Genomic DNA, 20572 nt, shown 5'->3' on the forward strand with positions numbered 1-20572 from the left:
TCCTCCACCCTGATGATACACCAGCTTGTTCACACTGTTGAGAGACCATTTAACTGTTCTGACTGTGGGAAGAGCTTTAAAAGCCCTGGGAAGCTGAAGGGACACCAGCATGTTCACACTAACGAGAGACCCTTTAAATGTTCTGAGTGTGGGAAGAGTTTTAAAATCCCCGGGGAGCTCAAGCAACACCAGCGAGTTCACACTTGGGAGAGGCCATTCACCTGCTCCATGCGTGGGAAGGGATTCACTGTGTCATCCACCCTGCTGACACACCAGCGAGTTCACACTGAGAGACCCTTTAAATGTTCTCAGTGTGGGAAGAGTTTTAAAATCCCTGGGGAGCTCAAGCAACACCAGCGAGTTCACACTGGGGAGAAGCGGTTCACCTGCTCCATGTGTGGGAAGGGATTCACTGAATCATCCACCCTGCAGACGCACCAGCTTGTTCACACTGACGAGAGACCCTTTAAATGTTCTGACTGTGGGAAGAGCTTTAAAAGCTCCCGGGAGCTGAAGCGACACCAACACCTACACACTGGGGAGAGACCGTTCACCTGCTCCGTGTGTGGGAAGGGATTCGCTCAGCTCTCCAACCTGCTGGCACATCAGCGATTTCACACTGGAGAGAGACCCTTTAAATGTTCTGACTGTTGGAAGAGCTTTAAAAGCTCTAAGAGCCTTAAGAGTCACAGCGTGTTCACACTGATCATAGAATCTAACAGCACAGAAGGAGGTGATTCGGCCCATCATGTCTGTGCCAGCTCTTTGAAAGAGCTGTCCAATTTAGTCCCAAACCCCAGCTTTATCCCCAGAACTCTGCAAACTAGTCCTCTTCAAGTACATGTCCAATTACTGTTTGAAAGTTCCTGTGGAACCTGATTCCAGCATCCTTTCAGATGGTGCATTCCAGATCTTAACAACCTTCTGTGTGAAAACAATTCTCCTCATTTCCCCTCTAGTTCTTTTAGCAACTATTTTCAATCTGTGACCTTTGGTTACCGACCCACTTACCAGAGTGAACAGTTTCTCCCTACTTACTCGATCAAAAGCCCTCATCATTTTGAACACCTCTATTAGGTCTCCTCTTAACCTTCTCTGCTCTAAGGGGAACAATCCCAGCTTCTCCAATCTCTCCACATAACTGAAGTCCCTCATCCCTGGTACCATCCTGGTCAACCTCCTTTGTACCCTCTCCAAGGCCTTGGCATCCTTCCTAAAGTGTGGTGCCCAGAACTGTACACAAGACTCCAGCTGAGGCCAAAACCCTGCAGCTGTACAAAACCCTGGTTAGACCACACCTGGAGCACTGTGAGCAGTTCTGGGCACCACACCTTAGGAAGGATATATTGGCCTTGGAGGGAGTGCAGCGTAGGTTTACCAGAGTGATACCTGGACTCCAAGGGTTAAGTTACGAGGAGAGATTACACAAATTAGGGTTGTATTCCTTGGAATTTAGAAGGTTAAGGGGTGATCTGATCGAAGTTTTCAGGATATTAAGGGGAACAGATAGGGTAGATAGAGAGAAACTATTTCCGCTGGTTGGGGATTCTAGGACTGGGGACATAGTCTAAAAATTAGAGCCAGACCTTTCAGGAGTGAAATTAGGAAACATTTCTACACACAAAGGGTGGTAGAAGTTTGGAACTCTCTTCCGCAAATGGCAATTGATGCGAGATCAATTGTTAATTTTAAATCTGAGATTGATAGGTTTTTGTTACCCAAAGTTATTAAGGATATGGGCCAAAGGCGGGTGTATGGAGTTAGGTCGCAGATCAGCCATGATCTTATTGAATGGCGGAACAGGCTCGAGGGGCTGAATGGCCTCCTCCTGTCCTATGTTCCTAACTAGTGTTTTGTAAAGGTTTAGTGTAACTTCCTTGTTTTTGTATTCAATGGCCCTGTTTACAAAGCCAAGTATCCCATATGCTTTCTGAACCGCCTCACCAACTTGCCGCGGCACTTTCAAAGATTTGTGAATATGGACCCCCACGTCCCTCTGCTCTTGCACCCCCTCAAAATAGTCCCATTTAGATTATACGGCCTCTCCCTGTTGTTTCTCCCAAAGTGCATCGCTTCACACTTATCCTCATTTAATTTCATCTGCCTTGTGTCTGCTCATTTCACAGTCTGTCTCTGTCCTTCTGAAGTCTGTTACTACTATACTCACTATTTACTACGTTGCCAAGTTTTGTATCATCCGTAAATTTCAAACTTGCACACCTATACCCAAGTCCAGGTCAGTTATATATAACAAGAAAAGCAATGGTCCTAATCCCGACCCCTGGGGGAACCCACTGCATACTTCCCTCCAGTCAGAAAAACATCCCTCAGCACTGCTCACTGTCTCCTATCCCTTAGCCAATTATATACCCAAATTACCATCAGCCCTTTAATTCCCTGTGCTTCTATTTTCCAAGTAAGTCTCTTGTGTGGTACTTTATCAAATGCCTTTTGAAAGTCCATAAGAACATAATAAATAGGAGGAGGAGTGGCCATTTGGCCCCTCGAGCCTGCTCCACCATTCAATAAGATCATGGCTGATCATCGACCTCAACTCCACTTTCCTGCCCGATCTCCATATCCCTTGATTCCCCTAGAGTCCAGAAATCTATCTATCTCAGCCTTGAATATACTCAAAGATTCAGCATCCACAGCCATCTGGGGCAGAGAATTCCAAAGATTCACAACCCTCTGAGTGAAGAAATTCCTCCTCATCTCAGTTTTAAATGGCCGACCCCTTATCCTGAGACTATGCCCCCTAGTTCTAGACTCTCCAGCCAGGGGAAACAGCCTCTCAGCATCTACCCTGTCAATCCCCCTCAGAATCTTGTATGTTTCAATGAGATCGCCTCTCATTCTTCTAAACTCCAGAGAGTATCGGCCCAATCTACACAATCTCTCATCATAGGACAGCCCTCTCATCCCAGGAATCAATCTAGTGAACCTTCGTTGCACCGCCTCCAAGGCAAGTATATCCTTCCTCAGATAAGGAGACCAAAGCTGTCCACAGTACTCCAGGTGTGGTCTCACCAAGGCCCTGTACAATTGTAGCAAGACTTCCTTACTCTTATACTCCAACCCCCTTGCAATAAAGGCCAACATGCCATTTGCCTTCGTTATTGCTTGCTGTACCTGCATGCTAGCTTTCTGTGTTTCTTGCACGAGGACACCCAAATTTCACTTAAAACCAACATTTGAAAGTTTCTCACCATTTAAAAAATATTCTGTTTTTCTATTCTTCCTACCAAAGTGAATAACTTCACATTTCCCTACATTATCCTCCATCTGCCACCTTATTGCCCACTCACTTAGTCTATTTATATCCCTTTGCAGACTCTTTGCGTTCTCCTCACAGCTTACTGTCCCACCTAGCTTTGAATCATCAGCAAACTTGGATACATTATACTCGGTCCCTTCATCTAGGTCATTAATATAGATTGTAAATAGCTGAGGCCCCAACACTGATCCATGCGGCACCCCACTAGTTACAGCCTGCCAACTTGAAAAAGTTCAGTTTATCCCTACTCTCTGTTTTCTGTCCGTTAAACAATCCTCTATTCATGCTACTATATTACCCCCAACCCCTTGAGCCCTAATCTTGTGTAATAACCTTTTATGTGGCACCTTATCGAATGCCTTTTGGAAATCCAAATATACTACATCCACTGGTTCCCCTTTATCTACCCTGCTAGTTACATCCTCAAAAAACTCTAATAAATTTGTCAAACACGATTTCCCTTTCATAAAACCATGTTGACTCTGCCTAATCATGTTATGATTTTCTAAGTGCCCTGACACCACTTCCGTAACAATGGATTCCAGCAATTTCCCAATGACTGATGTCAGGCTACCTGGCCTGTAGATCCCTGTTTTTTCATTCCTTCATTTCTTGAATAGCGGTGTTACATTTGCGACCTTCCAATCTGCTGGGACTGTTCTAGAATCTCGGGAATTTTGGAAGATCAAAACCAATGCATCCACTATCTCCTCAGCCACCTCTTTTAGAACCCTAGGATGCAGGCCGTCAGGTCCAGGGGATTTGTCGGCTTTTAGTCCCATTGGTTTCTCTAATACTCGAGTACTTATATTAATTACATTAAGTTCCTCACCCTCATTAGACCCTCAGTTCCCCACCATCTTTGGTATGCTTTTGTGTCTCCTACTGTGAAGACAGATACAAAATATTTGTTTAATGTTTCTGCCATTTCCTTATTCCCCATAATAATTTCTCCTGTCTCAGCCTCTAAGGGACCAACGTTGTCAGCTGTGGCTCAGTGGGTGGCACACTCGCCTCTGGGTCAAAGGGTGGTGGGTTCAAGTCTCACTCCAGGGACTTGAGCACATAAAGCTAGGCTGACACTGCGGTGCAGTGCTGAGGGGGTGCTGCACTGTCACAGGCCCCGTCTTCCCTCTCAGGTGGATGTAAAAGATCCCAGGGCACTATTTCGAAGAGTAGGGGAGTTATCCCCGGTGTCCTGGCCAATATTTATCCCTCAACCAACATAACAAAAACAGATTATCTGGTCATTATCACATTGCTGTTTGTGGGAGCTTGCTGTGCGCAAATTGACTGCCGTGTTTCCCACATTACAACAGTGACTCCACTTCAAAAAGTACTTCATTGACTGTAAAGCACTTTGAGATGTCCGGTGGTCGTGAATGGCGTTATATAAATGCAAGCCTTTCTTTACTTTTGCTACTCTCTTCCTTTTTGATGCTTTTGATTTAATTATTAAACATTTAAGAAATTATTGCAGTGACCAAGGCTGTCTGTGAAACTGCAGGAAATTTGTCTTTAAATAAGGTTCTTTAGTGAAGCTGCTGTGGCTCTGGCCCTTTGCCAGGCTCGCTGACTGCGGCCCCTCTCCCAGATTCCAGCCCCAGCTCTGTGCTGACTGAGGCCCCTCTCCCAGATTCCAGCCCCAGCTCTGTGCTGACTGCGGCCCCTCTCCCAGATTCCAGCCCCAGCTCTGTGCTGACTGGGGCCCCTCTCCCAGATTCCAGCCCCAGCTCTGTGCTGACTGTGGCCCCTCTCCCAGATTCCAGCCCCAGCTCTGTGCTGACTGTGGCCCCTCTCCCAGATTCCAGCACCAGCTCTGTGCTGACTGTGGCCCCTCTCCCAGATTCCAGCCCCAGTTCTGTGATGACTGCGGCCCCTCTCCCAGATTTCAGCCCCAGCTCTGTGATGACTGGGGCCCCTCTCCCAGATTCCAGCCCCAGCTCTGTGCTGACTGTGACCCCTCTCCCATATTCCAGCCCCAGCTCTGTGCTGACTGAGCTGCTCTCACCTGGGGACAGAACGTCACAATCGGCCCCAGCGCACCTGAGCTGCTCACCAGGTCCCGCCCCCTTGCTGGTGGACCCACCGCCCGCTCGCTCCGCCCACCTCCGCCCCGCTCTTCCTGTTGGTCCGGAGCTCCCGTCAATCACCTGGGCAGTGTGAGCTGAGCATGCGCGGACCTTGGCAGCAGCCGCTGACACATCAAATGAGAGAGCTCAGGGAGCGGGTTCCTGAACCCCGGGGGGACGCGGGCCGCTCACACCCCGAGCTCAGGGAGTGGGTTCATGAACCCCGGGGGGACGCGGGCCGCTCACACCCCGAGCTCAGGGAGTGGGTTAATGAACCCCGGGGGGACGCGGGCCGCTCACACCCCGAGCTCAGGGAGCGGGTTCATGAACCCCGGGGGGGACGCGGGCCGCTCACACCCCGAGCTCAGGGAGCGGGTTCATGAACCCCGGGGGGACGCGGGCCGCTCACACCCCGAGCTCAGGGAGTGGGTTAATGAACCCCGTGGGGACGCGGGCCGCTCACACCCCGAGCTCAGGGAGCGGGTTCATGAACCCCGGGGGGACGCGGGCCGCTCACACCCCGAGCTCAGGGAGCGGGTTCATGAACCCCGGGGGGACGCGGGCCGCTCACACCCCGAGCTCAGGGAGCGGGTTCATGAACCCCAGGGGGACGCGGGACGCTCACACCCCGAGCTCAGGGAGTGGGTTCATGAACCCCGGGGGGACGCGGGACGCTCACACCCCGAGCTCAGGGAGCGGGTTCATGAACCCCGGGGGGACGCGGGCCGCTCACACCCCGAGCTCAGGGAGCGGGTTAATGAACCCCGGGGGACGCGGGCCGCTCACACCCTGAGCTCAGGGAGCGGGTTCATGAACCCCGGGGGGACACGGGCTGCTCACACCCCGAGCTCAGGGAGCGGGTTCATGAACCCCGGGGGGACGCGGGCTGCTCACACCCCGAGCTCAGCGAGCGGGCTCATGAACCCCGGGGGGACGCAGGCTGCTCACACCCTGAGTGTGGCCCCGGGCCCCATTATGAAAACACTCTACATTATCCGCTTCACAAACACCCGGTGTGGGCCTCAGGACCTGAACAAGAGCCTCCGGGCCGGGCATTTGCCCCGAGCGGGGCGGCAGCTGTGAGGCTTTCTCCCGGTGACAGGCCCGGGTTAACGGCCACCATCTTGAGAGGCTCAGGGGGCAGTAGGGTGCATGCGCGGCCCCCTTGGCCAGGAACCAGGAGGAGAGAATCTTGTCAATTTCTATCCTGGACTCACAGTGATGGCTTTTGTAAACTCCTTTTACAGGCTGTGAGAAGGGCAGCATTTACAGGTCCCAAATTCAAACCAAACATCACATCGAGACCTGACAGAGTCACTCCATTCATCAGGACCTGAATATCATTGGCCTTTGAATGTGGAAGGAGAAATGTTTATCTGTTCTGTCTGTGGGAAAAGATTTCAAATATCATTGTGACTGGAAAAGCACCGAGACACTCACACCCGAGTTAGAGTGTTCCAGCGCACTGACTGTGGAAAGAGCTTTAACCAGTTACACAGCCTGAAAAAACATCGCACCGTTCACAGCAGGGAGAAACCGTACATTTGTTCTGTGTGTGGACGAGGCTTCAACTGATCATCCAACCTGGAGAGACACAAGGGCACCCGCACCATGGAGAAACCGTGGAAATGTTGGGGCTGTGGGAAGGGATTCAGTTCCCCATCTAAACTGGAAACTCATCGACGCAGTCACACTGGGGAGAGGCCGTTCACCTGCTCCGTGTATGAGAAGGGATTCACTCTGTCATCCAGCCTCCATTTACACCAATGAGTTCACACTGACGAGAGACCTTTTAAATGCTCTGACTGTGGGAAGTGTTTTAAAATCTCTGCAGAATTTATTAATCAGCTTGTTCACACTGATGAGAGACCGTTTAGTTGCGCTCACTGCGAGAAGAGCCTCATTCAACACCAGCAAGTTCACACTGGGGAGAGGCCGTTTACCTGTTCTGTATGTGGGAAGGGATTCACTCAGTCATCCAATCTTCGAACGCACCAGCAGGTTCACACTGGGGAGAGGATATTCACCTGCTCCGTGTGTGGGAAGGGATTTACGCAGTCATCCAATCTCCAGACACACCAACGGGTTCACACTGGGGAGAGGCCGTTCACCTGCTCTGTGTGTGGGAAGGGATTCACTAAATCATCCCACCTGCTGATACACCAACTTGTTCACCTTGATAGAGCTTTTAAATGTGCTGACTGTGAGAAGAGCTTTAAAAGCGCAAAGGATCTGCTGACACACCAACGGGTTCACACTGGGGAGAGGCCGTTCACCTGCTCCGCGTGTGGGAAGGAATTCACTTGGTCATCCAACCTGCTGAGACACCAGCGAGTTCACACTGGGGAGATCCCGTTCACCTGCCCTGAGTGTGGGAAGGGATTCACTCAGTCATCCAACCTGCGGACACACCAGCGAGTTCACACTAGGGAGAATCTGTTCACCTGCTCCGTGTGTGGGAAGGGATTCACTCAATCATCTTACCTGGGGAGACACCAGCAAGTTCATAAGTGACTGCAGTGGTAGGATTCTGCTGTTAATCACATCCTATGTTTGTTTCTACCAATGTTATTAACCCCTATAACTGGGCTGGAGTTTAAGTTTCCGGATATATGTGAACGAAAGCACTTTTGGTGTAAACACACACTGTGTTGTGTTTGTTGTTTCTCCAAGATCAGAGACTAATTGATGTCCTGTTACCAACTGTTCCATTTTGGACCTTTTCTCCTTTCGAACTCTAGATTATTTCAGTTCTCATACCTTCGGTTACTCTCATGGACAAGTCCCAGCTCCCCAAACATTCCAGAGTGCCTCTCCTAGCCTTGGTATCCAGGGAAGGTATCGGTAACACGCCCGGGATCACTTAATACAAAACCCAGTCTGTTAATCATTTTCAGCTACTGGACTTAGTGTGTGCCCCACAGCATCTCTCTCACCTTCGATGTGTGAATAGAGCATCACGCCTCAGAACCTGGTTTTAAATTTATTCAGCAAATCTATTTACCAGAAGCTTGCAGGGTGATGAGGCAGTGTTGAGGTGCTGCTGTATCAGCCTTGGCTCAGTGGGCAGCACTCTCGCCTCTGAGTCAGAAGGTTGTGGGTTCAAGTCCCAGCCCAGAGACTTCAGCACTAGAATTCTAGGCTGACACTCCTGTGCAGTACTGAGGGAGTGCGGCACTGTTGGAAGTGCCGTCTTTCAGATGATACATTAAACCAAGGCCCTGTCTGCTCTCTCAGATGGAAAAGATCCCATGGCACTATTGAGAAAAAGAGCATGTGAGTGATCTCTGGTGTCCTGGCCAATATTTATCACTAAAATAAAACAGATTATCTGGTCATTATCACGTTGCTGTTTGTGGGGGCTTGCTGTGCACAAATTGGCTGCCGCTTTTTCTACATTACAACAGTGACTACGATTCAAAAGTACTTCATTGGCTGCAAAGTGTTTTGGGACGTCCTGAGGTCATGAAAGAGGCTGTATAAATGCAAGTCTCATCTTTACTCTGCATTGTGCCTGTAATGAAAATAACTGAAGATTTGTCCCAGTGTAACCTTTGCTGTCATGAAATGAGTGTTTTTTAATGAGCCTCGCGTCCTTGCTCATGTCAGCTGCAATTGTGTAGAAAGGGGATGTGTAAATAGATGGTCTGTGTATGGAGATGTGAAAGTTTGTTCTACAGAAGCACGGGGTTTATCTGCTTTCATTCATGAATTTAAAAAGTCTCTATTAAAACCTGAGCCAGTGTGTTGTGAGACAAAGAGCCTTGTGTCCAATAAGGGGAATAAAGGCCCACAGCCTCCCCTGGCCCCGGGCCCTGAACAAGGGACTGGAGAAACTCGCTGCCCTGCGGATCAGACAATCAGCCGGCGCTAGTCCCGCCCCTCGGGCTCCCCGATTGGTTGGAGGACCCGCCGCCGGCTCGCTCCTCCAGCCCCGCCCCGCTCGCTCCCTATTGGTCGGAAGCTCCCATCAATCAGGCCACGGGCCCGGGTCACGTGTCCCCGAGGAGATCACGTTAACCGTCCAACTGACGCCGCTCGGTCCGGGGCCTCGCGGACTCTCAGGTTTTTCTTTTTCTCTTTATTCTCTCCCGATCCACCCCTCCCCCTGACCCCGCGCGATTCTCCACCCAATCGGAGCGGAGAAAACTCACTTTGCGTCACCGATCGCGATTCTGGAACCGACACCAAGGCCTTTCCCCGGAATGTCCCGCGCCGACTCCGTCCGACAGGATCCGAGTGCGCAGGCGCAGCTCCGAGTGGGGGAGGGGTTTGGTGTCCTCTGGGCATGCGCAGTTATTACACTTGGTGACCGAGAGGGGTCGCTGTGCCGGACTCGGCCCAAACCGCCGACTCGCTCGCGTGCGCATGCGCGGACTCTCGGCTGTCAATCAACTGTCAGCCAGAAGAGGTCGCTGGTGAGACCAGTGAAGAAAGAAAGACTTGCATTTATATAGCACCTTTCACCACCACCGGATGACCCAAAGCGCTTTACAGCCAATGAAGTACCTTTTGAAGTGTAGTCACTGTTGTAATGTAGGAAACGTGGAAGTCAATAAGCGCACAGCAAGCTCCCACAAACAGCAATGTGATAATGACCAGATAATCTATCTTTTTGTCAAGTTAATTGAGGGATACACATTGGCTAGGACACCGGGGATAACTCCCCTGCTCTTTCTAACATTACAGCAGTGACTACACTCCAAAAGTACTTCATTGGCTATAAAGCACTTCAAGACATCTGGTGGTGATGAAAGCACGATATAAATGGAAGCCTATCTTTCTCAAAATAGTGCCATGGGATCTTTTATATCCACCTGAGAGAGCAGACGGGGCCTCAGTTTAACGTCTCATCTGAAAGACGGCACCTCCGACAGTGCAGCACTCCCTCAGCACTGCACTGGAGTGTCAGCCTAGATTTTTGTGCTCAAGTCTCTGGAGTGGGACTTGAACCCACAACCTTATGCCTCAGAGGCGAGAGTGCCACCAACTGAGTCACAGCTGATACTAAAGAACAAGCAGTTCTGCTGAAAGGTCATCGACCTGAAATGTTAACTCTGTTTCTCTCTCCGCAGATGCTGCCTGACCTGAGTATTTCCAGCATTTTCTGTTTTTATTAAAGAAACGAGGGAGTGATTGCTGACAGGAGGAATGTTGGGTCGTCCTGCGCATGCGCACCTCCCTGGCGGCTGAGGTGAAACACCGACTCGCCCCCACCTGAGCCACGCACATGTACCAGATGTTGCGGCTCCGCATGCGCACCCGATGTTCCAACCGTGGGGTTTTGTGCGCTGAGCATGTGCATTGCGGACCGACCGGGATGGGCGATTGTGGAGCAGGAGGGAGAGCGCGGGGGCCATGAGCACATGCGTGGGACTCAGAGTCAACAGAGCACTTTCTGGAGCGCCGGGGCTTGTGGGTATTGCAGCCGCCATTACTGCTGATCCTTTCAACCAACCCATGCAGCAGCTGGGGCCTGAAAATCAGCTTCACTGCCCCTAGGGTCAGAAAGGGGAAAATTAAACAACAGTTTGCCTCTGATCCTTTTCTGATCTCAATTTACAGGGTTATAGAAGTGGAGCAGTTATAGGCGGGAAGCTCCGACCAAACATCACATCAAAATCTGACAGAGTCGCTGGATTCATCAGGACCTAAATACCATCGGCCTTTGCACATGGAAGGAGAAAGCAGCAATCGCAGTGATGACAAACCGCACACGTGTTCAGTGTGTGGACGTGGATTCAGCCGATTGCCTGACCTGGTGAGACACGTGCACCGTCACACCGGGGAGAAACTGGGTAAAGGTGGGGATGACGGGAAGGGATTCAGTTCCCCGTCTACATTGGAAATTCAATGGCGCAGTCACACCAGGGACCGTCCGTTCACCTGCTCCATGTGTGGAAAGGAATTTGTTTGTTCATCCCACCTGCAAATACACCAGAGAGTTCACACTGGGGAGAGACCGTTTAACTGTTCTGACTGTGGGAAGAGCTTTAAAAGCCCTGGGGAACTGAAGGGCCACCAGCTTGTTCACACTGATGAAAGACCATTTCAATGTTCTGACTGTGGGAAGAGCTTTAAAAGCCCCCAGGATCTGAAGGGACACCAGCTTGTTCACACTGATGAGAGACCATTTCAGTGTCCTAACTGTGGGAAGAGCTTTAAAAGCCCCCAGTATCTGAAGCAACACCAGTGAGCTCACACTGATGAGAGGCCGTTTAACTGTCCTGACTGTGGTAAGAGCTTTAAAAGCTCCGGGGAGCTGAAGGGCACCAGCGAGTTCACACTAATGAGAGACCCTTTAAATGTTCAGAGTGTGTGAAGAGTTTTAAAATCCCCCGGGAGCTCAAGCAACACCAGCGCCTCCACACTGGGGAGAGGATATTCATCTGCTCTGAATGTGGGAAGGGATTCACTCAGTCATCCAAACTGCAGACACACCAGCTTGTTCACACTGACGAGAGACCCTTTAACTGTTCTGACTGTGGGAAGAGCTTTAAAAGCTACGGGGAGCTGAAGAGACACCAACACCTACACACTGGAGAGAGACCATTCACCTGCTCTGTGTGTGGGAAGGGATTTACTCAGTCATCCCACCTGCTGGCACATCAGCGAGTTCACACTGGGGAGAGGCCGTTCACCTGCTCCGTGTGTGGGAAGGGATTCGCTCAGCCCTCCAACCTGCTGGTACACCAGCGAGTTCACACTGACGAGAGACCCTTTAAATGTTCTGACTGTGGGAAGAGCTTTAAAAGCTTCGGGGAGCTGAAGGGGCACCAGCGAGTTCACACTGGGGAGAGACCCTTTAAATGTTCTGAGTGTGGGAAGAGTTGTAAAAGCCCCCGGGAGCTCAAGCAACACCAGCGCCTCCACACTGGGGAGAGGATATTCATCTGCTCTGAATGTGGGAAGGGATTCACTGAATCATCCCACCTGCTGGTACACCAGCGAGTTCACACTGATGAGAGACCCTTTAAATGTTCTGACTGTGGGAAGAGCTTTAAAAGCTCCCAGGAGCTGAAGCGACACCAACACCTACACACTGGGGAGAGGCTGTTCACCTGCTCCATGTGTGGGAAGGGATTCACTCATTCATCCCACCTGCTGCCACATCAGCGAGTTCACACTGGGGAGAGGCTGTTCACCTGCTCAGTGTGTGGGAAGGGATTCACTCAGCCCTCCAATCTGCTGGTACATCAGCGAGTTCACACTGATGAGAGACCCTTTAAATGTTCTGACTGTGGGAAGAGCTTTAAAAGCTCCGGGGAGCTGAAGAGTCACCAGCGTGTTCACACTGATCATCGAATCTAACAGCACAGAAGGAGGTGATTCGGCCTATCGTGTCTGTGCCGGCTCTTTGAAAGAGCTGTCCAATTTAGTCCCAAACCCCAGCTTTATCCCCAGAACTCTGCAAACAAGTCCTCTTCAAGTACATGTCCAATTACCGTTTGAAAGTTCCTGTGGAACCTGATTCCAGCATCCTTTCAGATGGTGCGTTCCAGATCTTAACAACCCGCTGGGCGAAAACAATTCTCCTGATTCCCCTCTAGTTCTTTTAGCAACTATTTTAAATCTGTGACCTTTGGTTACCGACCCACTTGCCAGAGTGAACAGTTTCTCCCTACTTGCTCGATCAAAACACCCTCATAATTTTGAACACCTCTATTAGGTCTCCTCTGAACCTTCTCTGCTCTAAGGGGAACATAGAAATATAGAACATAGAAGATAGGAGCAGGAGTAGGCCATTCGGCCCCTCGAGCCTGCTCTGCCATTCAATGAGATCATAGCTGATCATCCAAATTCAGTACCCGGTCCCTGCCTTCTCCCCATATCCCTTGATCCCTTTAGCCTTAAGAAATATATCTAACCCCTTCTTGAATATATTTAATGAATTGGCCTCAACTGCCTTCTGTGGTAGAGAATTCCACAGATTCACCACTCTCTGGGTGAAGTAATTCCTCCTCATCTCTGTCCCAAATGGCTTACCCCTTATCCTTAGATTGTGACCCCTGGTTCTGGACTCCCCGGCCATCGGGAACATCCTTCCTGCATCTAGTCTGTCTAGTCCTGTTAGAATTTTATAACAACCCCAGCTTCTCCAATCTCTCCACATAACTGAAGTCCCTCATCCCTGGTACCATCCTGGTCAACCTCCTCTGCACCCTCTCCAAGGTCTTGACATCCTTCCTAAAGTGTGGTGCCCAGAACTGTACACAAGACTCCAGCTGAGGCCAAAACCCTGCAGCTGTACAAAACCCTGGTTAGACCACACCTGGAGTACTGTGAGCAGTTCTGGGCACCACACCTTAGGAAGGATATATTGGCCTTGGAGAGAGTGCAGCGTAGGTTTACCAGAATGATACCCGGACTTCAAGGGTTAAGTTACGGGGAGAGATTACACAAATTAGGGTTGTATTCCCTGGAATTTAGAAGGTTAAGGTGTGATCTGATCGAAGTTTTCAGGATATTAAGGGGAACAGATAGGGTAGATAGAGTGAAACTATTTCCGCTGGTTGGGGATTCTAGGACTGGGGGCATAGTCTAAAAATTAGAGCCAGACCTTTCAGGAGTGAAATTAGGAAACATTTCTACACACAAAGGGTGGTAGAAGTTTGGAACTCTCTTCCACAAATGGCAATTGATGCGAGATCAATTGTTAATTTTAAATCTGAGATTGATAGGTTTTTGTTACCCAAAGGTATTAAGGGATATGGGCCAAAGGCGTGTGTATGGAGTTAGCCCACAGATCAGCCATGATCTCATTGAATGGCGGAACAGGCTCGAGGGGCTGAATGGCCTCCTCCTGTCCTATGTTTCTAACTAGTGATTTGTAAAGGTTTAGTGTAACTTCCTTGTTTTTGTATTCAATGGCCCTATTTACAAACCCAAGTATCCCATACGCTTTCTGAGCCACCTCACCAATTTGCCGTGGCACTTTCAAAGATTTGTGAATATGGACCCCCAGGTCCCTCTGCTCTTGCACCCCCTCAAAATAGTCCCATTTAGATTATACGGCCTCTCCCTGTTGTTTCTCCCAAAGTGCATCACTTCACACTTATCCTCATTTAATTTCATCTGCCTTGTGTCTGCTCATTTCACAGTCTGTCTCTGTCCTCCTGAAGTCTGCTACTACTATGCTCACTATTTACTACATTGCCAAATTTTGTATTGATGGGCCTTCAATAACCACAAAACTAGAAGTTATATACTTAAACAAGTTGGCTTTTAATCACTAAGATCAGAGCTAACATCTCAACACGCCGACTGGTTCACAGGAATGAGTCATACAGATCCTGGGATCTTTATGTAAGAGAAGTCAGGGGTGGAGCCAAGAGCCAAGACCTGGAACCTCCCAGGTTAGTCGGGAAAGAGGAAGTGAAACTATACACAGTGGGGGAGGGTAATATACATGAGTGCAAAACGAATACAGGATGAAGACAAACAGATTTCATTACATTCACCCTTTCTATAGATTTAGTCTATCGGGGTGATGTTTCTTAAAAGTTGGTATAAGTGAGTCTGTCAGGAGGTTTTGCAGTTCTCAGTGATCGGCACAAAGCCGGTTGGGGTGCCTCTAGGGGAGTGGATTCTGGTTCCTCCGCTGTCCGGGCCTCCTCAGTGTCTTCCAGGTTATCTGCAGTGTCCTCCAGGTTAAAGTTGGGTATTGATACCTCTGGGCGTCCTGTCTCTTTGTAGTGTAGGTCTTCATCGGGTAGTCTCCCATCGTTCTCTCCGCTCCCCGAGGGAGCGAGGTCTTTTATGGAAACAGTGTCCTCTCGCCCGTCAGAGTATTCGATATAGGTGTACTGAGGGTTTGCATGGAGGAGCTGTACCTTTTCCACAAGGGGGTCCGCTTTATTGCCTCTCACTTGCTTCCGCAATAGTACTGTCCCCGGAGACGTCAGCCACGTGGGTAGAGATATGCCCGAGGTGGATTTCCGGGGGGAAACGAACATCTTTTCGTGAGGGGTAGCGTTAGTGGCTGTACATAACAGAGACCTTATGGAGTGGAGCATGTCTGGGAGGACTTCCTGCCAGCGGGTGGTCGGAAGGCCTTTTGACTTTAAGGCTAACGTGACAGCCTTCCAGACAGTAGCATTCTCCCTTTCCACTTGCCCATTACCCCGGGGGTTGTAGCTAGTGGTTCTGCTAGTGGCTATCCCCTTCGAGAGCAAGAACTGGCGCAGCTCGTCACTCATGAATGACGTCCCCCTATCACTGTGTATGTAGTTCGGCATGCCAAACATGCAGAATAGATTACAGAGACACTTGATGACCGTGGCACTGGTCATGTCTGGGCAGGGAATGGCAAAGGGGAAGTGGGAATATTCATCAATGATATTGAGGAAGTATACGTTACGGTCGGCAGAGGGAAGGGGTCCCTTGAAGTCCAGACTTAGGCGCTCGAATGGCCGTGTGGCTTTGATAAGGTGTGCACGGTCAGGCCTGTAGAAACGAGGCTAGCATTCCGCACAGATGCGGCAGGCTCTGGTCATTGCCCTGACCTCCTCGATGGAGTGGGGCAGATTGCGGGATTTTATAAAATGGTATAGTCGGGTGACCCCTGGGTGACAGAGGTCGTTGTGGAGACCCTGTAATTTGTCCGTATGAATGCTGGCACACATTCCCCGCGATAGGGCGTCTGGGGGTTCATTAAGGGCTCCCGGCCTGTACATAATATCATAGTCGAACGTGGATAGTTCGATCCTCCACCTGAGTATTTTGTCATTCTTGATTTTCCCCCTTTGTTTGTTATTAAACATGAAAGCCACCGACCGCTGGTCGGTGAGCAGGGTGAAACGTTTGCCAGCTAGGTAGTGTCTCCAGTGCCGCACTGCCTCCACTATAGCCTGTGCCTCCTTCTCGACAGAAGAGTGCCTGATTTCAGGTCCCTGAAGGGTTCGGGATAAGAAGTCCACTGGTCTCCCAGCCTGATTGAGGGTCGCAGCTAAGGCAAAGTCTGACACATCGCTTTCGACTTGAAAGGGAATGCATTCGTCCACTGCACACACTGCAGCCCTTTCAATGTCCTGTTTAATACTGGTGAAAGCCTCCCGAGCTTCAGCTGATAGTGGGAAGGACATCGATTTAATGAGGGGTCGGGCCTTATCAGAGTAATTGGGCACCCATTGGGCATAATACGAAAAAAATCCCAGGCACCTTTTTAAAGCTTTGGGATTGTGTGGCAGGGGCAGTTCCTTTAGGGGGCGTAATCGGTCAGGGTCCGGTCCAATTACCCCATCTTCCACCACACAGCCGAGGATACAGAGACGGGTTGTGTTGAAGACACATTTGTCTTCGTTGTAGGTTAGATTCAGCTTTAGGGCAGTTTTTAAAAATCTCGCAAGATTTAGATCGTGGCCTTGCTGGTTGTGCCCGCAGATAGTGACATTGTCCAGATAGGTGTAGGTAGCTTGTAGTTTATTCTCATCAACCATGCAGTCCATCTCACGTTGAAAGACCGAGACCCCATTTGTTACCCCGAAGGGCACTCTGAGAAAATGGTAGAGGCGCCCGTTCACCTCGAAGGCGGTGTATGGGCGGTCCTCCATTCTAATGGGGAGCTGGTGATACGCGGATTTGAGGTCGATAGTCGAGAAGACTCGGTATTGCGCAATCTGGTTGACCATTTCTGATATGCGGGGTAAAGGGTAGGCGTCCAGCTGGGTATAAATATTAACAGTCTGGCTGTAGTCAATTACCATCCGTTTCTTTTCGCTATTTTTAACTATGACTACTTGGGCACGCCACGGGCTGGTACTGCATTCAATAATGCCTTCCCGCAGGAGTCTGTCCACTTCCGCCTTGATAAAGTGTCTGTCTTCCAGACTGTACCGTCTACTTTTGGTCGCTATGGGCCTACAGTTCGGAGCGAGATTAGCGAATAAAGAGGGCGGGCTGATTTTTAAGGTTGATAGGCCACAGACTGTGAGTGGCGGCTGGGACCCGCCATATGCTAGTGTGACACTTTCGTGGTGGCACTGGAAGTCCAGGCCCAAGATTACATTAACACAGAGTTCTGGCATCACGAGCAGTTTAAAATCCTTGTAGTCCGTGCCTTTTACAGTCAGTGTTACCACACATTAGCCCAAAATGCCCGAAGTGTGGGGCTTAGCAGCCATAGCAATTCTGCTCCATGTAGGGGTTACCGTTAATGAGTGCCGCCGTACCAGGCTAGGGTGGATAAAACTCTCGGTACTCCAACAGTCAATTAAACATTTCGTTAAATTCCCATTTACCTGTATGTCCATCGTGGATTTTGTCAACGGGTGTGGCCTGGATTGATCCACCGTGATTGAAGCCACTGTTGGGCCCTGGGCGGCCGTTGAGTCGGGAAAAGATGGCGGATCCCAAGATGGTGGCCCACACGGCACGCACGAGGCGGTGACGGAGTTGGAAATCGGATTCCCCCTGCAGACTTTGCTAAAATGCCCCTTTTTCTTACATTTGAAGCATGTAGCGTCCTTCGCTGGGCATCGTTGTCTGGGGTGCTTGGCCTGGCCGCAGAAGTAGCATTTCGGGCCTCGAGACATTGCCGCTGTAGTAGGACTCCTGGGTGAACTTCTGTGTGGGGACTCAGGCAGCGTAGAGCTGGTCTGAGACCTGGATGGGGAAGATGGCTGATTCCAAGATGGAGGCCCCCTTGGCGCGCATGAGGCGGTGAGGGCCACATGGCCGGAAGAATAAGAGTCAGAGTTTTTCTGGGCCACGTCCAGTGATCGCGCAGTTGCCACTGCCTTTTTTAAGTCCAGGACCTCCTTCTCCAGCAGTCTCTGCCGGATATAATTCGATTTGAGGCCCGTGATGAAGGAATCGCGGACCAATTCGTCAGAGTACGCGTTGGCCGTCATGGCCTTGCAGTTACAGTCCCGGACCAGGTCCTTTCGGCCCTGTCAGAAATCGTCCATTGATTCCTCTGGTCGCTGCCTGCGTGTAGCCAGCAGATGTCTGGCGTACACTTCATTTACCGGCCTCTGGTATTGGGCCTTCAGGATAGTGATGGCCTCCATGTAAGAGGTGGTGTCCCGGATGAACGAATAAATCCAATGACTTACGCGAGTCATCAGTAGACTCAGTTTATCTACCTCGCTAGCGGATGAGGCCCCCGTGAAGAGTTCAAAGCATTTGAGCCAGTGTCCAAATTGATTTGATGCTTCAGCAGAATGTGGATCCAAGTCCAGATGCTCTGGTTTTAGGAGTCGATCCATCCTAGTATTCTTTAGTGATTAAAATTGATGGGCCTTCAATAACCACAAAACTAGAAGTTATAGACTTAAACAAGTTGGCTTTTAATCACTAAGGTCAGAGCTAACATCTCAACACGCCGACTGTTTCACAGGAATGAGTCATACAGATCCTGGGATCTTTATGTAAGAGAAGTCAGGGGCGGAGCCAAGAGCCAAGACCTGGAACCTCCCAGGTTAGTCGGGAAAGAGGAAGTGAAACTATACACAGTGGGGGAGGGTAATATACATGAGTGCAAAACGAATACAGGATCAAGACAAACAAATTTCATTACATGTATCATCCATAAACTTCGAACTTGTATACCTGTACCCAAGTCCAGGTCAGTTATATGTAACAAGAAAAGCAATGGTCCTAATCCCGACCCCTGGGGGACCCACTGCATACTTCCCTCCAGTCAGAAAAACATCCCCCAGCACTGCTCACTGTCTCCTCTCCCTGAGCCAATTATACCCAAATTACCATCAGCCCTTTAATTCCCTGTGCTTCTATTTTCCGAGTAAGTCACTTATGTGGTGCTTTATCAAATGCCTTTTGAAAGTCCATATAAACAACATCTACTGCACTACCTTCATCAACCCTCTGTTACTTCATCAAATAACTCAATCAGGTTAGTCAGACACGATTTACCTTTAACAAATCCATACTGACTGCCCCTTATTAACCCATGCTTCTCCAAGTGAGAATTAATTTTGTCCTTGACAATGGTCTCTAGTCGTTCACCCACACTGACATTAGACTGATTGGCCTGTAGTTACCAGGTTTATCCCTCTCCCCTTTTTTAAACAGGGTGTAACATTTGCAATCCTCCAGTCCTCTGGCACCAGTCCCATATATCTGAGGGAGATTGAAAGATTGTGGTCAGAGCTTCTGCTATCTCCACCCTAGCTTCCCTCAGCAATCTAGGATGCATCGCATCTGGACCGGGTGACTTGTTAACTTTGAGTGATGACAACCTATTTAGCACCTCCTTTCTATCCATTTTTATCCAATTTCTCTACTCCCCCCTCCTCTACTGCGACATTAACTTCATCTTCTGCTTTTGTGGAGACAGATGCTAAGTACTCATTCAGTACCTCAGCCACGCCCTCTGCCTCCGTATGATGAGCTCCTATTTGGTCCCTAATCGGCCCCACCATTCCTTTAACTATCCTTTTACTTTTCAGACGTTTATAAATGATTTTTGGGTTCCCTTTTACTTTACTGATCTTTTCTTGTACTCTCTCCCTTGTGTCTCAGTGGGTAGCACACTCGCCTCTGAGTCAGAAGGTTGTGGGTTCAAGTCCCACTCCAGGGACTTGAGCACATAAAGCTAGGCTGACACTGCTGTGCAGTGTTGAGGGAGTGCTGCACTGTCGGAGGTGCCGTCTTTCTGATGAGACTTTAAACCGAGGTCCCGTCTGCCCTCTCAGGTGGATGTGAAAGATCCCATGGCACTATTTCAAAGAGTAGGGGAGTTATCCCCGGTGTCCTGGCCAATATTTATCCCTCAACCAACATAACAAAAACATTGCTGTTTGTGGGAGCTTGATGAGCACAAATTGGCTGCCGTGTTTCGCACATTACAACAGTGACTTTGAGATGTCCGGTGGTCATGAAAGGCGCTATATAAATACAAGTCTTTTTTTTCATATATCCTTTTTCAATTTCCCCTGCACTCTCTGTATTCTCCTGGTTTTTGACTATTCTGTACCTGACATTTGTCATAAACCTCCTTTTTCTGTTTTATTCTAACCTCTACATCCTTTGTCATCGGGAGCTCGAGCTTTGGACGCCCCATCTTTCCTCTTTATGGGAATATGCTTGGTTTGTACCCGGTGTTAGATTTTGTTTTATAACGCTCCCATGAAGCGCGTTGGGAGTTTTTTCAACATTATATAAAAGATGTTATATAAATACAAGTTGTTGTTATTGTCTGAAACCAACAAATTCTCCAGAGGAAAATAACAGTATTTATACTCCCAAATATTAAATATTT

At 49.5% G+C, this 20572-nt stretch overlaps 1 protein-coding gene across 1 annotated transcript; it reads left to right on the forward strand.

The window, feature by feature from the left end:
* Positions 1-228: 228 nt before the first annotated feature.
* LOC147118812 (uncharacterized) lies at positions 229-12660 on the forward strand. Its single transcript, XM_085983973.1, has 3 exons — positions 229-756; positions 7198-7262; positions 11646-12660. Exons 1-3 carry the CDS (start codon positions 229-231, stop codon positions 12658-12660), a joined length of 1608 nt encoding a protein of 535 aa, XP_085840099.1.
* Positions 12661-20572: the final 7912 nt, after the last annotated feature.

Source organism: Somniosus microcephalus, chromosome 4, assembly GCF_052327205.1.
Source record: "Somniosus microcephalus isolate GS21.2 chromosome 4, FLI_Smic_1.0, whole genome shotgun sequence".
NCBI lineage: Eukaryota > Metazoa > Chordata > Chondrichthyes > Squaliformes > Somniosidae > Somniosus > Somniosus microcephalus.

Coding starts and splice junctions, on each gene's coding strand:
- LOC147118812 (XM_085983973.1), top strand. CDS start 229: ATGCGTGGGAAGGGATTCACTGTGTCATCCACCCTGCTGACACACCAG. Junction 757..7,197: donor ATTCGGCCCATCATGTCTGT/GCCAGCTCTTTG, acceptor TTTATTAATCAG/CTTGTTCACACTGATGAGAG. Junction 7,263..11,645: donor AAGAGCCTCATTCAACACCA/GCAAGTTCACAC, acceptor CACTAATGAGAG/ACCCTTTAAATGTTCAGAGT.